At 41.2% G+C, this 17,104-nt stretch overlaps 1 protein-coding gene across 3 annotated transcripts in view; it reads left to right on the top strand.

Annotated features, from left to right (window-relative positions):
* LOC126259584 (peptide transporter family 1-like) overlaps positions 1–17,104 on the top strand; it is a 422,849-nt gene that overhangs the window by 56,819 nt on the left and 348,926 nt on the right. The window contains exon 1 of one of the 3 annotated variants that reach the window (XM_049956493.1): positions 8,103–8,361. The exons of 1 other annotated variant lie outside the window; for it this stretch is intronic. In XM_049956493.1, the coding sequence (XP_049812450.1) occupies positions 8,274–8,361 (88 nt within the window). In that variant the 5' untranslated portion in view covers positions 8,103–8,273. Of the gene's footprint in view, positions 1–8,102; positions 8,362–11,672; positions 11,764–17,104 lie in introns of those variants that run through there. One more of the 3 variants, XM_049956494.1, reaches the window with a different exon arrangement.

Here is a 17,104-nt window from a genome sequence, read left to right on the forward strand (position 1 = left end):
CTCTCTGTTGGAAATCAGGAAGGAACAGCGCGAACTTTCACCGCAGTGCCACTTGTCTGTCACACGCGCTCGACGTTGAGGTCTGCGATTCGTGTGTGTCCAACTTCAGAGAGGAATAGCGAGGTATAGTGCGGTTATTGATTGCGGAAGGAGTTTCAGGGAGTGAAATTCATGACCGAATGTCTGCTGTGTACCGCGAACACAGTACGTCACGTGTTCTCGTGTTTGCGTGGAACAAACGATTTCGAGAAAGTCGGGTGTCACTGAATGACAGCAGTCCTCCAAGACAGGCTCATCGTGTCGTTACCTCTTCCGTCATTGCTGGGGTGAATGCTGCGGTCTGAAATGACCGACGGCAATTGGGAGGGGGGGGGGGGACATTCGGCTCGTGTTGGGCATCAGTCACGGTATTGCTCGCGCCATCATCACAGAGCATGTGAAGTTCTGGAAAATCTATGCGCATTATGTTCCCTATACCCTGATGGAGGAGCAGAAGGAATAGAATGTCGACGTCACTGCAGACCTGGAACAGTATTACAATGAAGAATATCGTTTCCTGTTCCGTATTTCGCGCGAGATGAAACATGCTGTCATCATTTTGAGCCGGAGAGCAAACACCAGAGCCAACAATGGAAGCACATGAAAGAATTTAACGCTTTGTACGACTGCTCTGAGAAAGTCATGACGAATTTTTCTTCGATTGCAAGGTCCTCACTACTCACTTGACTTTCTGGAACACGGCGCCTCAATTAACACACCGCGCCTCATCAAATCCAAACGCCAAGGAATGTTGTCGGAGGCATCATTCAGCTGCAAGATAATGAACGCCAGCAAGATGCGATGGTTGTTTCGACTACACTGCAGAAGCTTCGCCGGAAAGCCCTTACACATCCTCCATACAGTTCCGTTATCTACTCAAATTTTTGGAGCCCCGAGGAAAGAAATCGGTGGCCGTTGATTTGTTTCAGATGAAGAGATGCACGCCTGGGTACAATCGTCGTTTCATAGCGAACAGCAAACATTTTTCCATGAAATCATTGACCTTCTTGTCTCACAAGGGGATATTAACAGTTATAGGTACTGCCGGCCGCTGTGGACGAGCGGTTATAGGCGATTCAGTCCGGAATCACGCGGCTGCTACGGTCGCAGTCTCGAATCCTGCCTCGGGCATGGATGTGTGTGATGTCCTTAGGTTAGTTAGGTTTAAGTAGTTCTAAGTCTAGGGGACTGATGACCTCAAATGTTAAGTTCCATAGTGCTTAGAGCCACTCGTATCAGTTATAGGTATTGCTTTTGAAATAATAAGCAGTTTACTTACTTTTTTCTGTCTCGTTTTCACTCGACTGCCCCTCGTAGAATAAGTACACAAAGGAACAGTCTATATTACGAGTATACATGAATTTAAATAAAAGTCCGGAGAAGTCGCTACCCATTACTGTGAGAACTGTTCATCATTGTAGTTTGCGTTTCCGTGATATAAGGACAAACACCTGAAGTAATGAATGCGTCCTACTCTCTCACGTCTCCCGGATGTCGTATCCCCAGTTTGCAACAACGATTTATCAAGGGTACATTTGGAAATACTTCTGACTTCTGCCGGCCGGAGTGGCCGAGCGGTTCTAGGCGCTACAGTCTGGAACCGCGCGACCGCTACGGTCGCAGGTTCGAAACCTGCCTCGGGCATGGCTGTGTGTGATGTCCTTAGGTTAGTTAGGTTTAAGTGGTTCTAAGTTCTAGGGGACTGATGACCTCTGAAGTTTAGTCCCATAGTGCTCAGAGCCATTTTGAACTTCTGACTTCTGATCTTCGCATTGTCATCTGTTAAGGGTTTCATTGTCATTTGTCAGTTTTCCGCAGCCGCTGGTGATGGCAGGGCGATCGGGTGAACATCCAAACAGTTTCACCATTTGCACATTAATCAGTTCCAGCTGCCATGCTAAAATAACCTTTCGTTTCTCAACGTCTCTTAACCCCCTAATGCTATGCGCTGCGAATTCACATTACACCAAAGCGACGTTAATAAATGGAAGGTTAATTTATGATTGCATGGTCTCGCGGCGATAGGAATTAATAAAATCTGCTAGGGCTTCCATGCGCTTCAGGTAGTTAAAATCCCACCTGACGCGGCTGGAAGGTTCTTGTCCAAAGCACTGGGCGAGTGCAATTATTTGTCCGCAAGGGGAGGCCGACAGTGTCTGCCACCTTTCGGTTGGTCAGCGATTACATAATGGAAGCGCACGCCCTGCAAACTTTCTCATACGATTTCACAGAAACTATTTAGTAAAAAAAAATTTATTTTTATAGTTTTATACGCCAGGTCATGATGACGTGCCTATTATTTCGTTAATGATCATAGTTATTGTGATATTTACATGGAAGTAAGACTTGCGCGAAATTCGAAAAAGTTTTCGATGAAAAATAGGGGGCGCTATGATTTTGCGTTTGGTGCAAATTTGATAATATCTTGCTGTGTATGAAATTTAGCTAACATATTGAATTTTTCTTTAGACTTGGGCGGAGGTCTCTATCTGTTACCGATCTTGCTGGTGATACAGTGTGTCTTGTACTCCACCAAAGTGCTCGGGGTCACAGCACAAAGTTATAACTGCTGATGATAAGCATATAGTTTGATGGACAACTTTGCTGATACAATAACTTGAGTAAATGAGTTCTATTTTTTGTCGATTTTATCTTTAGAACTACTGATTTGAATGGAAATAGTTTTAATAACGCTTCTTGAATACACAACGATATTTTTTGAATGAAGTGTGTCATACATCTTTACCCTTGAAAGTTTTCTTTGTGTTGTCCCAAGTAGTTTGATATTATTTTGGTGGGGAATTAAGTGTACGTGAATACTGTCTCCATTGAGTAGCATCGCCCATGGCTTTGTCGGTTAGGCCTATTCGATCAATACGGTAACCAAACACTCGACGTTGAGGCCTATTAATCAGCAAGATTAACGATGAAGTGTGCCGTTATCTTGCGGAGACATTTTGTTTCGATCCGAAAGTTGTTACAATCACACCCAACACACTTACTTCAGAACAGTTTTACTTTACAATTTTACGATCGTTGTTTCAGTTATGTAGGCTGTACGTATGCCGTAGTTGGCTAGCAATTTTTAAAATAGTAAATTCCATACCTTTAACACGAAGACAGCTGTTCCATCGCACTTGGAATCTCAGAAACACGCCACATAATTTACTGACATGAAAGCTTGTTCCTGCAGTCTCGTATCTATTAGGTTACATTTGTACCTAGTCCAAGATTCAACCTTAGAGCGATATTTTAAAGCACTGCATTTTATTGGCACATTAATAGACCTTGATTTCAGAAAAAAAAGCCTAAAATAATCGATCAAGTTATTTTTCTACATTCTTGACGTCCGTCTTGGACTTTTAGTAATGCGTTAAATACCACCTATGTCCCTATTCCCACAGTGAGCGGTATTCGTTATGTTCCTACTGAAGTGTGTATATTGTATTTTACATTATTTGGTATTTCATTATTGCTGTCCATTTATTTCTGTGTTTTTAATTCTGCAGGAGATATATTTGTAATTTCATTGCTCGTCGTTAAAGCAAATGATTTGTTTCTCTTCTACAGACGTATTGCTTCTCTTTAACAATCATGTCATCACATTTCCCTAATAGAAACTGGAAGTCAGAGTTGCAAGGAATGGAATAGTTCACTTGAACTACACGGATCTCTCTTTCGATAGCTCTAGCTTTCTATAAACAGCATGCCACTTACAGTTAGTGGTGAAAGTCTGTGCAGAGGCGGAGGTGCATGCGTTGAGATTTTCCGTCTGGATCTGTCTGTTGGTAGCTGAAATGTTAAGGCAGAGAAAGCTTTTAGGCTTTTCTCTGTAATCATAAGTCTATTAATGTGGTAATAAAATGTAATGCTTTAAAATATTGCTCCAAGTTTGACATTTGGACTGTACCTAGGTACAAATGCAATCTAACAGTTACGAGCCTGTAGGAACAAGCTTTCATGTCAGTAAATTATGTGGCGTGTTTCTGAGATTCCAAGAGCGGTAGAACAGCTGTTTTCGTGTTCAGGGTATCGAATTTGCTATTTTAAAAACTGCTAGCCAACTACGGCTTACGTACAGTCTGCATAACCGAAACAACGATCGTAAAATTATAAAGTGAAACTGTTCTGAAGTAAGTGTATTGGGTGTGATTGCAACAATTTTCCGATCGAAATAAAATATCTCTGCAGGATAATGTCACACTTCTTGCAGCTTAACAGGCCTCACTGTCAAATGTCTGGCTACCAGACTGATCGGATAGGCCTAACCGACAAAGCCGTGGGCAACACTATTCAACGGAATCGATATATACGTATATTTAATTCCCCACCAAAATAATATCAAACTATCTGGGACAACACAAAGAAAATTTTCATGGGTAAAGATGTATGACACACTTCATTCAAACAATAACGTTGCATATTCAAGAAGCGTTATTGAAACTGTTTCCATTCAAATCAGTAGTTCTAAAGATAAAATTGATGAAAAATATAACTTATTTGCTCAACCTGTTGTATTAGCACAGTTACCCATTAAACACGCTCACACACATAAAGCATTTACAAAACATCATAACCTTAATAGAGACAGTTTTAATTTTGTTTCAAAATTTGTGACTGTTGCCTGAAGGCCATGCAGCCAATAAATAAAGTTGAACATTAATGGTTAGCCGCGATTGTGCAATGCTGCTGTTTCAATTCTTTTCTGGTTAGCTGCTCGGTACAACAAAGGACAAAATATTTGTAAGGAGATTTTATAAATTTCACTTTGAATAAAATTATCTCTTACGCAAAATGTAGATCTGGCATGCTTTTGATTAACAATTAATGAGTTAACTATTTTTCAAAACAGAGGAGTTACTTTACTGTATAGGCTAAAAATGATTTATAGGAATTCATAAAGATGATTTCAAAACTAGGGCAACCACAGCTAAAATAGTTATATATACGCACCAACAACACACAGGACGCCTCATAGCCTTTGTTGTCAGCTGCTACGATTATTATTACGTTGGTGACAAACGCATGTAGCTTTCCGACTCATTACTTTCCTAGATAACATTTACGAGGGGCCTTGTCTGTTGCCTGACATAGATTAAGAGCAACATGTTTTACTCAGTAAGGTGATGACAGTTCGTGATTTTAACACTGTCTGGACATTTATCATTGATGATGGTTTTTATCAATTTAGGAGGGCTGAGAGCTATGCCTACCCAACTGTTACTGTGCGTCATTCTGTAACAACTCCCTGCACCGTGTGGCATAACACCAGAGGACGCAGTTTAAGAGTTCGAAACCGGTTGTGTAGCTCTCTAATCGACTTAAATAAATACAGCTACAGCGGACTGTTGGGCGTCTCATTCAGTTTTATATTTTAATAGTTTAACACCTGTATTGAAACACCTGCTGTGCTCTATGTATTGTCGATCAATTATGTATTCATAATTTTGTTTTTCGTCTTGGTAACTGAAACATTACGCTGTATCAATGCGAACGATATGACTGGTCCAGTTCACAACGCGTATCTAATCCTTACCGCATGAACAGTACAAAGTCGATACAGTGTGGTAATACTGCAGTGATTAAGTTTCAGTCGACGCTGTCAATCACGCGATTATGAGTGTATCTCCATTCATACACTCTGTCTCCACGCAGATGGACGTCTTACTAACACCGACGAGAAATTTAATACGCCCGTTACATCATTCTCTTCACTCCATGTTTCAAGACAGCTAACGATCAGCGCTACCACGATGCCTCTTTCATCACACGTGTGCCGTTCTGCGCACATGGCGCCTCCCTTCCGGATCTTACTTGCTCGCGAAGCAGGTCTTATACATGGTTTTCAGATAATTTTTAGATGATTAATATTTACATACTGATAGTTCGCCTTCTGCCATTAACTACTTCAGCATTATCATAAACTTTTTCATTAAAGAAAACAGAAAGTATGAGAAATATAATACACAGGTCAAATACTACAAATTTAGAATACTAAACCAATTACAATATTAACGATTTGCGGTGCAATGGTCTGACCTTAGGGTTCTCTGAATGGAATCAGATAGCTTCTTCTTCTTCTTCCATCCAAGTGTTAGGCCTCTTGGCCTGTTACGACCTCGTCGAGAAATGTTCCCGCAATATTTTCATTGGTCGACCTAGCGATCTGTCGCTGTTAGGGTGGTAGTGTAGCAGAGATTTCGGGATCCTCTTTGAGCTCATTCGTTGTATGCATTTTCTCCAGTTGTCTTGGTAACTGTGTATATAATGTGTGATGGGCACCATTTAAAGTTCCTTCATAACAGCAGCACAGAAATTCCACTTATTTAACCTTAACTCGCCGGTTAAAGCAAGGTTGGCCATTCTAACTGATCGTAGGAGGATGATTAGGGTCCACCAATAAAATGTTTCCTTCAGCGATGGTGCCGTAATTACGTTGCATCAGAGGATCGCATGCGTTAAATTTTGTCTGTACTATGTGACTATAGTGTTTTTAAAATATTTAGTGCTACCGATAAAAGCGGCTACGTAATAACGGTTAACGTAAGTCAAAGAAAGACATTGCTTCGAACATATCACAACAATCTTTATTTTTAAAACGACACACTAACAGCAAGCATTGCTTTTCATTATTGAAAAACAATATAAAACTAATTTATTTAGTAATTCCTCCTTTTTAAAATAACTTTTGACTTTATCGTCATTGGTGTGACAAAAAGGAGACGAAAAGTTCTCTACCTCTAAATCTATATTTCGCAAGCCATCTTACGATTGTACTTCCAGTTCCACTGTTGTTTGCCCATTCACTCATGAATGGTGTGTGGCATGAACAACTATTGGCAAGCCTCGGCATGAGCTCCAGTTTCTCTGATTTTACCGTGGAGTCATTTCGTGACATGTATCTGGGAAGAAGTAATATTCTGACTGATCCTTCCCCATGTATCACATTCCATTCCAGTCGACTGCTGGCTTTCAGCAGGAGCATTATATTCCAAATACTATATATCGACACATTTTGATAGCTTCTCAAAGTTATTAAACGTCACCAAGGAGTGTATCAATGTTCCGTAGGTTCATACCGAGCGAGACACGAATTAGGGTGCTTGGGCTACGGTCATACTTCCATGGACACAGATACGTTCTCGAAGGAACAGTGTAAATCCAACCGTTGCGAGCTCTAGCTAATAACTCCGATAGTTGTGTAACAGGTTCAGTGATTCTCTAGGTACTAAAGCATCATAAAAATTAATAACTGAGATACAGCTCCCTCCATTTGTCATATCACTCTTCGGAAATTTCCAAGTATATTTTTGACAAACATTGACTTAGTTAATCCACCATCTCAAACAGACAGAACACCGAAAACATACGTGCAATGATTAAACTGTACAAGAACAGGACATAAAAACTGCTCTTTCTTGGTCATGCGTTAAGGAAAAGCGGTACCGATACTTAACCAAAACCCGCATAGCGCTCTAATTATAGACTGTTAAATTTGACGTTACGTTTGTATTGTGGATACCAATAAAGATGTAAGTTTTATCTTCTGAAAACGTGATAACTAAACTGCCCCTATCTTTTAAATTACATATTCGTAAATCTATGGAATTAAAAGTACTTCGCTACGTTATCAAAGCGCACAACAATCACCGGAAACGTCATTTGAAGGCCATCGAACATTAAAGAAGTATCACTGAAGGAAAATTTCCTGGGCATACTTATTATCTTATGAGTCAGCTATCGTCACCAAACCGTCTGAAGGATTATACATATATGTAGTGTTGTTGTAAACAGGTGTATGTGCATATTATTAAGAGAACGGTGGAAAAACGAATAGAAGAGCATAAAGGCAACTGAGGACGAGAAGAAATGGATGAATCGTATTTTGCGGAGCACGTTCTGCAACGAGGAAACCACAAGTTTCTCCCTGATAAGACCAGGATCCTAGCAGCCTTGAGCGGACACTACAGTAGGCTGTTCAGATAGGTGACAGACACTCGCCAAGAATTTTAGTCTTAAAGAGGAAGGTGGGACACTTAGCGATACCTCGTTCTTAGTTATGCGACATCGACAGTGTTGATAAGCACTCTCAAAGGACAGATTATGCTCGAAATTAGCATAGAAAGTGAAGTCACGTCTCTGGACCGAGTTGCACGGCAACAAGTGTTACCTTCAGCCAGCGGCGAGCCACGGTATGAATCGGACGTTTCTTGAAGCCACGACCTCTCTTGAAAATGTCTTCCACACACGGGGACGAAAAATTGGGTTTCTCAAGAAAATCCATAGGACTAGCTCATAACAGCCAGAGGACTTTTTATAAATGTAAGTTACGGCCGTGAAAGTCGTCATTTTAAATTTTGCTTCGCAAGTGCTATTTTTTTCTTATTCTCTTCGTGTGGAAGTTACTCAAGATTTTCTTGGTTTCTCTCTCTCTCTTCCTTCCTTTTATCGTCTGTGCTGTCTTCTCTGTATAACTCTACTACTGCGTTTCATAATGATCAATAAATCGTATTGTGTTGTCATACTAATTAAAAGCTTGTTACTTTTCTACTGCTGCCTTCTATATAGGTAAATTACATCAATGGTAGGTTTTTGGTATAGTTTGTAGACGTAAGTAGTATTAAGTATCTATCTATGTTATAGAGTAATGACTGAGAGCTGCACATGGTCAGCTTAGGTGGAATGTGGATTGTTCCTTTTTGTGCTCCCACAATGACAAGCGCTACCATTCACAACCAGACTAATGATATGGCAACAAACGGTTTTCAAATACATACTTCACATATTAAACACGACACGCCTTCAGAAACATAATTGCACACAGGAATCAAGCACAATAAAAAAGCCTTAGGGGCGGTATATAGGGTAGACACATTCAATTGCAGATTTCGTGAACAGCACATACGCATCAGTCATGAAAAACCAGCATACAAGGGACGACACACATGAAACAGCCGAACGCAACCGTTCCCTCCTCACCTAAGAGAAAGTAAGGTAAAATGACTCGATATAACAGCATACCCTGCAGGCAACACAAAACAGAGAAACTTAGAAAAAACACAGCCATTTCCGTTCTTAAATTCGTGATAGTTTATATAATTCTGATGCGTTTGGAAAGCGATGTTGGGATTGGAAAGGAGTCTGCTAGTGCAAGGATCGAGCCAACTACCTCACGGTTTATTGTATTATTGAGAAACTTTGTCCATTGTCTTACAGACGCTCTACGAAATATGTAACTTACTACTACGAAGTATATATGTCATAGTACAGTTTAAACAAGGCACTCATTTACACCTCAAGTTAGTGAAACTTGTTAACGTTCAAAATATTTAACAAAAATAAATAAATTCTATTAAATATAGTTAGAGGCTATTGTTGTTTCCTTTGATGCACAAATGCGGCACTTCAATGTTAAAAACTATCATTTCCTGTGGACACAATCATTTTGATCCTTGAGAGTCTCTTTCTACCGTAATACTATAGAAAGTATGAAAGCGTATTCGGAACGGCGAGCGAAACGTTGCAGTCAATATCTCAGAAATATAGTAGCTTTTCGGGATATAATCATCAATGAACCGCTTCGGTTTGGTATGGCGCATCTGAAGAAACTTGTTGACTCTCTTCCTCGCTGAATGTAAGTCACTTTCAATGCTAGAGATGCATCTGGTTTGTGAATAGGTGAATTGAACTAATTTTCGGATACTGAATTCACTGGTAAAATCAGTTTTTCTCTATCGTGGCACATTTCCTAGATACATAGCAGAATTTAAACAAACAAGAATACGTATTGACAACCATAGATCTATTTACTATGGGTGTATGGACATGACGGCAATAACAGGTCTAAATTAGTTAAAACATTTTTTCAACTTTAATCTTCTTTTGTATTCGAAAAATGTGAGAACGATGCTCTTCTTTTGTTTGCGTTTCATCATTCTCCTGAACAAGACCCTTGCAGTAGTCTCCAAACGTTGAATAGTTACAGGACCTTGATAACGGTGTTCCATCGTAGCGGTGTCTTGATGAAAGCGTTCACTGTGCTCATTGCTTATAGCTTCCAAATTTTCCGAAAACAAATCGGGATGGGTACGTAAAAAGTGAATTTTAAGTGACTTCTACACCCCTTGGTCTTTTAGCTATCTAACAGATCAATCACAATGGAAAAATAGTTATCATCAATTCTGTTGCCTAACAAGTCCTTCAATTACTCTGAAAGAGGACCAACCACCTAATTCGGTATTTGTGATTTTGGTGTCAAAGGTTGGATCTTTCATCAATTTTCTTCTTTTTGGCCCAACAAATATACCGTCTTTCAGCTTTGCTTCGCTCAGTTAAGGAAATTTTTTCTTTAAAATGATTGATGACCTCCTTTACGCATAACTTGCAGAAGGTTTTTTACTAGTTCTAACTTGAGATGAAGAAGAGACAAAACGATTCTATTGGGCTCAACCAAGGGAATGTGATTCACATTTTCATTTCCGGCTATATAAGATTTCCTTACAGCCCATCCCTTGGCTGTACAGTGGTTCTTGATGTCTCAACAGCCCCATAGCCTGGTGATCATTTGTAGACCATCTACCACTCCTGAAAATAAATAAATGAATTAAAAATAAATAAACACCAAATCAAAAAACGGCGAAATACGGAAAATAAACAGTAAACACTAAAAATACCCTTAAACCTCAGAAATTTTACTTGCTAGAGCATTATGAAATGTAAATTCGGATTTTACACACCAAAATACATACTGACTGATGTATCACATCCCATAGGCTATACAAAATAGCTGTTGTGTAGTCTTATTAGCTTGATGTTTGCTGGTAGGGGTGAAAAGTTTTCATTGGGTGTTATTTTGGAATTACGACAATGAGCTGTAGTGGAATTCAGCAGCGAAAATTTTCCTTGGTACTCCGATATATGTGTACAGAATGTAAACACCTTGTTAGTATCTCACAGCCCCTGTGGGCAGGAACGCATATTCTATGTGAAAACAGGCTTGATATTCATTTTACTCGCGTTCAAAGGACTAGTTCAGGGACTGAGCGGCTGACCGTGCTCTTGGCTCCGAGCAATATAGGACTTAACAACTGAGGTCATCAGAAAGGCGCTGCAGTCTGGAACCGCAAGACCGCTACGGTCGCAGGTTCGAATCCTGCCTCGGGCATGGATGTTTGTGATGTCCTTAGGTTAGTTAGGTTTAACTAGTTCTAAGTTCTAGGGGACTAATGACCTCAGCAGTTGAGTCCCATAGTGCTCAGAGCCATTTGAGGTCATCAGTCCCCTAGAACTCAGAACTACTTATACCTAACTAGCCTAAGGACATCACACACATCCATGCCCGAAGCAGGATTCGAACCTGCGACCGTAGCGTTCGCGCGTTTCCAAACTGAGGCGCCTAGAACCGCTCGGCCACCCCGGCCGGCTGACCGTGCTATGGACGGCATTATGCATGTCGTATTTTCTATGCATTCTCTTTTCTTTCCCACCTTAAGCTTTTGTTTTCTTTTTCATTTTGGCGTCGGTGGGTCCCTTGTCCTCGGAGCCTCCGGGTCTTGCTCCTATTACGCCCTTGAATGAAGCGCAGGAGTGAATGAGGCGCACGTGCGTCGTAGCGGCGGCTGGCTGTACCGTTAGTCGCGTCCGGGTGTAGGTCGCGTGCAGCTCGAGACCAACCGCAAGCTCCACCACATCCCGCCAACAGCTTGCCTTCTGCACATCCTCCTGGTAAGCTACTTCTCAGACTCTTCGTCTGCTGCCGCGATGCTAGTGTCCCACGTCGTTGTCATACCACGCTGTCCGCAAAAGCAGGCCAATCACGTGGGTGACAGCTGTTTGCTGTCTAGCGCAGTGGTTGGTCTGTACGACCGTGAAGTAGCCGTTGCTTACACATTCTATTAAGCAATAATCTTGTATTATGATGTATAAGGTTTAAATAAGACACCGCTAGATTTTCTGTCTTCTTAACTGCAGACTCTGACTTTGAAAATTATGTCTATACCGGCCTTTTCAGATGCTCGTGTCAGGGCAGCGAATCCTAAATAGGCAACTTTCTTGGGTTTTCTTAATTGGCTTCAGAGCCCTGCGTTCTTTCTCTTTTAGGTAGACGGCGTAATAGCTATTCTACACCGTTTTACTCGTGTTAGTGTTCAGCCACACTGCTTTCCACGTATACAGAACAGCTACGTAACGCGAGGCTCGCAGCTGCACTGCTGTTTCGGATAAAGGTCGCCAGGTGGCTTACGAGTCGACAGACCTTGGTTGAAGCTGCTGTCGGCTGTTCTTTTCGTTGCGTAGTTTATTTAATGTGAGGCAGGAGATCATCATTTCGTTACTCTAACGCGATGTTTAAGACACTGGACTCTTGCTGATTGTAGGAATTGAATTTCTTATTCCGCCTTCATTACGAAAAATTTCCCAAAATAACTTACTGCGATTGCTGGGGTGACTCTTTATTAAAACATGACAGCGATTGTTTTCCTTCCGCATAATGACCTATTGCTGGAATTTGCTCTGTCTCGACGGTTTATGTCAACGTGACATTAAATATCAAGCTTTCTTTGTTCGCTTCACGTAAGTGTTATGGGCCTGCATGTCTTTGGTCCAACTGAAGAAACAAATGCCTCTCTCATGAGGAGAACACGGCAAGTGCTATAAACCGATTTCTCAGAAACTTCACTCTGTGGAAGATCAGCCAAATTTAGCGAACACGTGTCTCGTCTTATCCATAGATGCTTGACCATTTCTGAGAAAACGAATACTTCATGTCAACTTAGGCTAGGGTACACAAGGAAGGTATATTAATTGTAAAATTACAACTGGTTTTCACAATGAATGCCATACATTTAATATATATGCGTGTATGGTATTTTAAAGGGTTACAATCTATTTAAATTCTCATAGTGTCATATTCCATATATCAGTTGTTACATTACTCATATTTTATTCTCATGTCTATTGTTCAGGAGGATTTGGTGCATTCCCATGGGTTACACCAATTGTAGAAACATTCGAGACATAGAAGTCCTGAACATCACGAGCATCGCACGAAGGCATGTTTACATCAGTGACATTTCGTCGTATGAATCTCACTTGGAAAAGAAACGTCGTTAACATCGCTTAAGATTTCACTTGTTGGCAATAATTTCGCTGCACAACATGCATAACGGATCACTTTACCGAAAACTGAAGCTTGCAATTGATTATGAATCAAGACACACTATAGGGCTTTCACTGAAAACAATTTAAAATAATTGTCTCATTCATTTTTTTGATTTTTTAAATTCTTTCACTAGACATACAATCAGTGGACGAATAAGGATAACGCTATTTCATAATACATTGGAAAACATTCATGGCTGGTCGTTGTGGCAGAGCGGTTCTAGGCGGTTCTGTCCGGAACCGCGCTGCTGCTACGGTCGCAGGTTCGAATCCTGCCTCGGGCATGGATGTGCGTGGTGTCCTTAGGTTAAGTTAGGTTTAAGTAGATCTAAGTCTAGAGGACTGATGACCTCAGATGTTAAGTCCCATAGTACTCTGAGCCATTTGAACCAAAACATTCATGTAGTAATCTTCGATGAACATCGATAGATGAATGAAAAATAAAAATTATAGTCAGGTTTGAAATACAGCGTGCAAAAGTGTGACATCGCTTCAGTTGAACTATTTACTGGCTAAAAGGCACATGAAGTACCTTGAAAACTTCGAGCGTCGTTTTCTCAGAGTACCTACACATAAACCGAGGCATATATTCGCGTAATTTGACCCCTCTTTCATTGAACGAGATTCCTGGGAAATCGGGTTCTGGCACTTGCCGTGTGCTCCTCGTGAATATCGTCCAAGAAAGTAATGAAGTTGCAGCCTTCAATTTACAAATGCACGGATGATACGTATAACAGAATACGAAAATGGATTTACTTTAGAACACGTAATATTGGAAGGAGACGAGCTACCGCTTGTGATATTTAAAGTTAGTATGTTGCTCTTTAAGGGGTTGTTTTAATTCTCTGTTTGGTGGAGAGGCATACTGACGCTCTGTTCCAGACTCATACAAATTTATAAGTGCGTGCTGAAAAGTAATGCCTCCTAATTTTTAATGCGAAAACTCTTAAAGCTCTTTAAATAAAACAAACGTTATTAACATTCTATCTCTTTGTTCTTCATGTCTACATATTTATTTCTGAACATTGTCACGCCGCGCGGGATTAGCCGAGCGGTCAAGGGCGCTGCAGTCATGGACTGGGCGGCTGGTCCCGGCGCAGGTTCGAGTCCTCCCTTGGGCATGGGTGTGTGTGTTTGTCTTAGGGTAATTTAGGTTACGTAGTGTGTAAGCTTAGGGACTGGTGACCTTAGCAGTTAAGTCCCATAAGATTTCACACACATCTGAACATTGTCACACAGGCGACGAACGTATTTCTCCCAGCGAGAGACCAGTTTTTTGATAACGCCACCACAGGATGTTGAGCGCTATTGGCAGAGCAAAAACCTCACCTCGACTTGCATCGCGTCATCACTACCGAAGTGAACTAATTCCTCGACGGTGTTCTTTAAGATATAAACAGATGAAAGTTTGATGGTGCCATGTCGAGACTGTATGGAGTATGATCGATGACAGTGAACCCAAGGCGCCGGTTGTTGCAGATATCTCAGCATTCGTGTGTGGTCTCGCATACTGAAGGAGAGGGTGCTGGTTGTGTGAACGAACTCTTCGTATTCGAAACTCCATTACAGCACGCTATTTCTCACGCACCGACATAGTTACGTTACACAGTGCCGTGCTCGACGCCACAACTCGGAGCTCCCTAATGGCAGAGGGCTGTAAATATGTTGAAATGAAGAATTAAGATATAGAATGTTAACAACGTTTATTTTATTTAAAAAGCTTTAAGAGTTTTCACATAAAAATTCTGAAGATTTACTTTTCAGTACGCTATTGCACACGGATATTTTGTGGGATGGCCCCTAAACCATGTGCCCAATCTATATGTATAAATACGGTAGTAATTAATACGATTTGGACCTTATTTTTTCCCAATATTTATTTGTTGTAGTCTCGAAATGCGATACGTGCCTTGAATCCTGATACAAGATCCATATTGTTTGAGCTATTTTGTACAGGATTCAGCAAAATCAGGGCAATGGCCATACAATAGATAAATAAGAAAACAAATTAACAACATTTTGAAGCCACTTTTCCATCCCTTGACGTTTGTGCTAAAAGATAGCGAGTGTTAATATCTCTCAGTGTTATAATCCAGATTAAGTGCTTACAAAACATCGGAACATGTATACGATTAAAATGAAACCTTCAAAGATAAATGAAGCCAGTACGTCCTTCGCAATTGGGACACATTATCAGGAGAAGGAACCGGGGTTTTGTGTACCTCAACGACGCGTGTGGTAGTACCATTATTGTACACGATATACCTTGTCTGATCAAAAGTATATGGACGCCTGTCAATGAAAATTCAAATGTGTTGCATCCATCCTTCGCCTTCATGGCGGTTTGAATGTTGGTGGGGATACTTTCAGTGAGGTGTCTGAAGGTCGCTGGAGGAATCAACTCCGCCGGCCGCTGTGGTCGAGCGGTTCTAGGCGCTTCAGTCCGGAACCACGCGGCTGCTACAGTCGCAGGTTCGAATCCTGCCTTGGGCGTGGATCTGTATGATGCCCTTAGGTCAGTTAGGTTTAAGTAGTTCTAAGTCTAGGGGATTGATGACCCCAGATGTTAAGTCCCATAGTGATTAGAGCCGTTTGAACCATTTTTGGAGGAATCAAGTCGACGTTCTACCTCATCCCACAGCTGTTCCATTAAGGTCGGGGCAGGCCAGTCCATTTCAGGAATGTTAGTGTCCACAAACCGTTGCCTCACAATTCTGTTTTATGACAGAGTACACTATTACTCACACAAGCAATCATCTTCTCCGAATTGGTCCTCTACTGTACGCAGTACCAAGTGCAGTAAAATGTTTTTATATCCTTCCGTATTCAGAGTTTTCTGAAGCACAATAAGGAGACCACATTCAAACCACGAAAAAAAAAAAAACCCATAGCGTGATACCACCTCCTCCGTACTTCACTGTTAGCACTGCACAAGATAGCAGGTAACGTTCTCCAGGCATTCGGCAGACCCAAATTCTTCCATCGGACTGCCGCAGGGTTTAATGTGATTCATCGCTCCAAATCACTTGTTTCTAATCATCCACTATCCAGTGGCGTCTCTCTTTGCGCTATTTCAAGCATCACTTAGCACTGGCAACAGTAATGTCTGACTTATGAGGAGCTGCTCGATCACTGTATCCCATTCTTTTTAACTCCCTACGCACAGTCATTGCGCTAACTTGACTGCTGGTTGCCCTTTGGAACTCGTGAGTGACTCCTTCCAGCTGATTTCATCCTACTTTTTACAACCGTCATCCACCGTGCTCGGCGATCCCTGTCCGTCAGTACACGAGGTCTGTCTGGTCTTGGTTTTAGCTGTGGTTGCTCTTTAGCGTTTCCACTGCAGAATTACATCATCAAGAGTCGGCTTGGAAATCTTTATAAGAGTTGATATGTCACTTGTTGATTTATTACTCCAGTGCTATCCAATGACTAGTCCACGTTCAGAGTCTCTGAGCTCTTATGAGCAACCCATTCTGCTGTTAATGGTCCTCTACGACAACACAATAACTCACAGCCCCACTTTATACTGGCGGGTCCAACTCTTTTGGCATCTAGTTGTAAATCGCACATTACATAGGGGTACTGGGATACTTTTTATTAGGAAGTGGAAGTAAGAGACCAGGCAGACAGATTCGTTCACACTCTGAGACTGTAAGCAGCCCACGTGGTAGTATATTGGGAAGTCATCTCTCTAGAAACCGCTATGAAATCCAAGAAGTCTTGGGCTACGTCGGAAGACTGGCAACTGACAATGAACATAAATAAATGCAGTATAATGTACATAAATAGACGGAAGCTCAAATATTGTTTGACCACATGAACACTGATAAGTCACTCGAATCAGTCACAGACACCAGTCACCTAGAATTTTTCATGATCTTTTCCATTATTTTCGAAAGAGAAT

This window comes from Schistocerca nitens, chromosome 5 (genome assembly GCF_023898315.1).
Source record: "Schistocerca nitens isolate TAMUIC-IGC-003100 chromosome 5, iqSchNite1.1, whole genome shotgun sequence".
NCBI lineage: Eukaryota > Metazoa > Arthropoda > Insecta > Orthoptera > Acrididae > Schistocerca > Schistocerca nitens.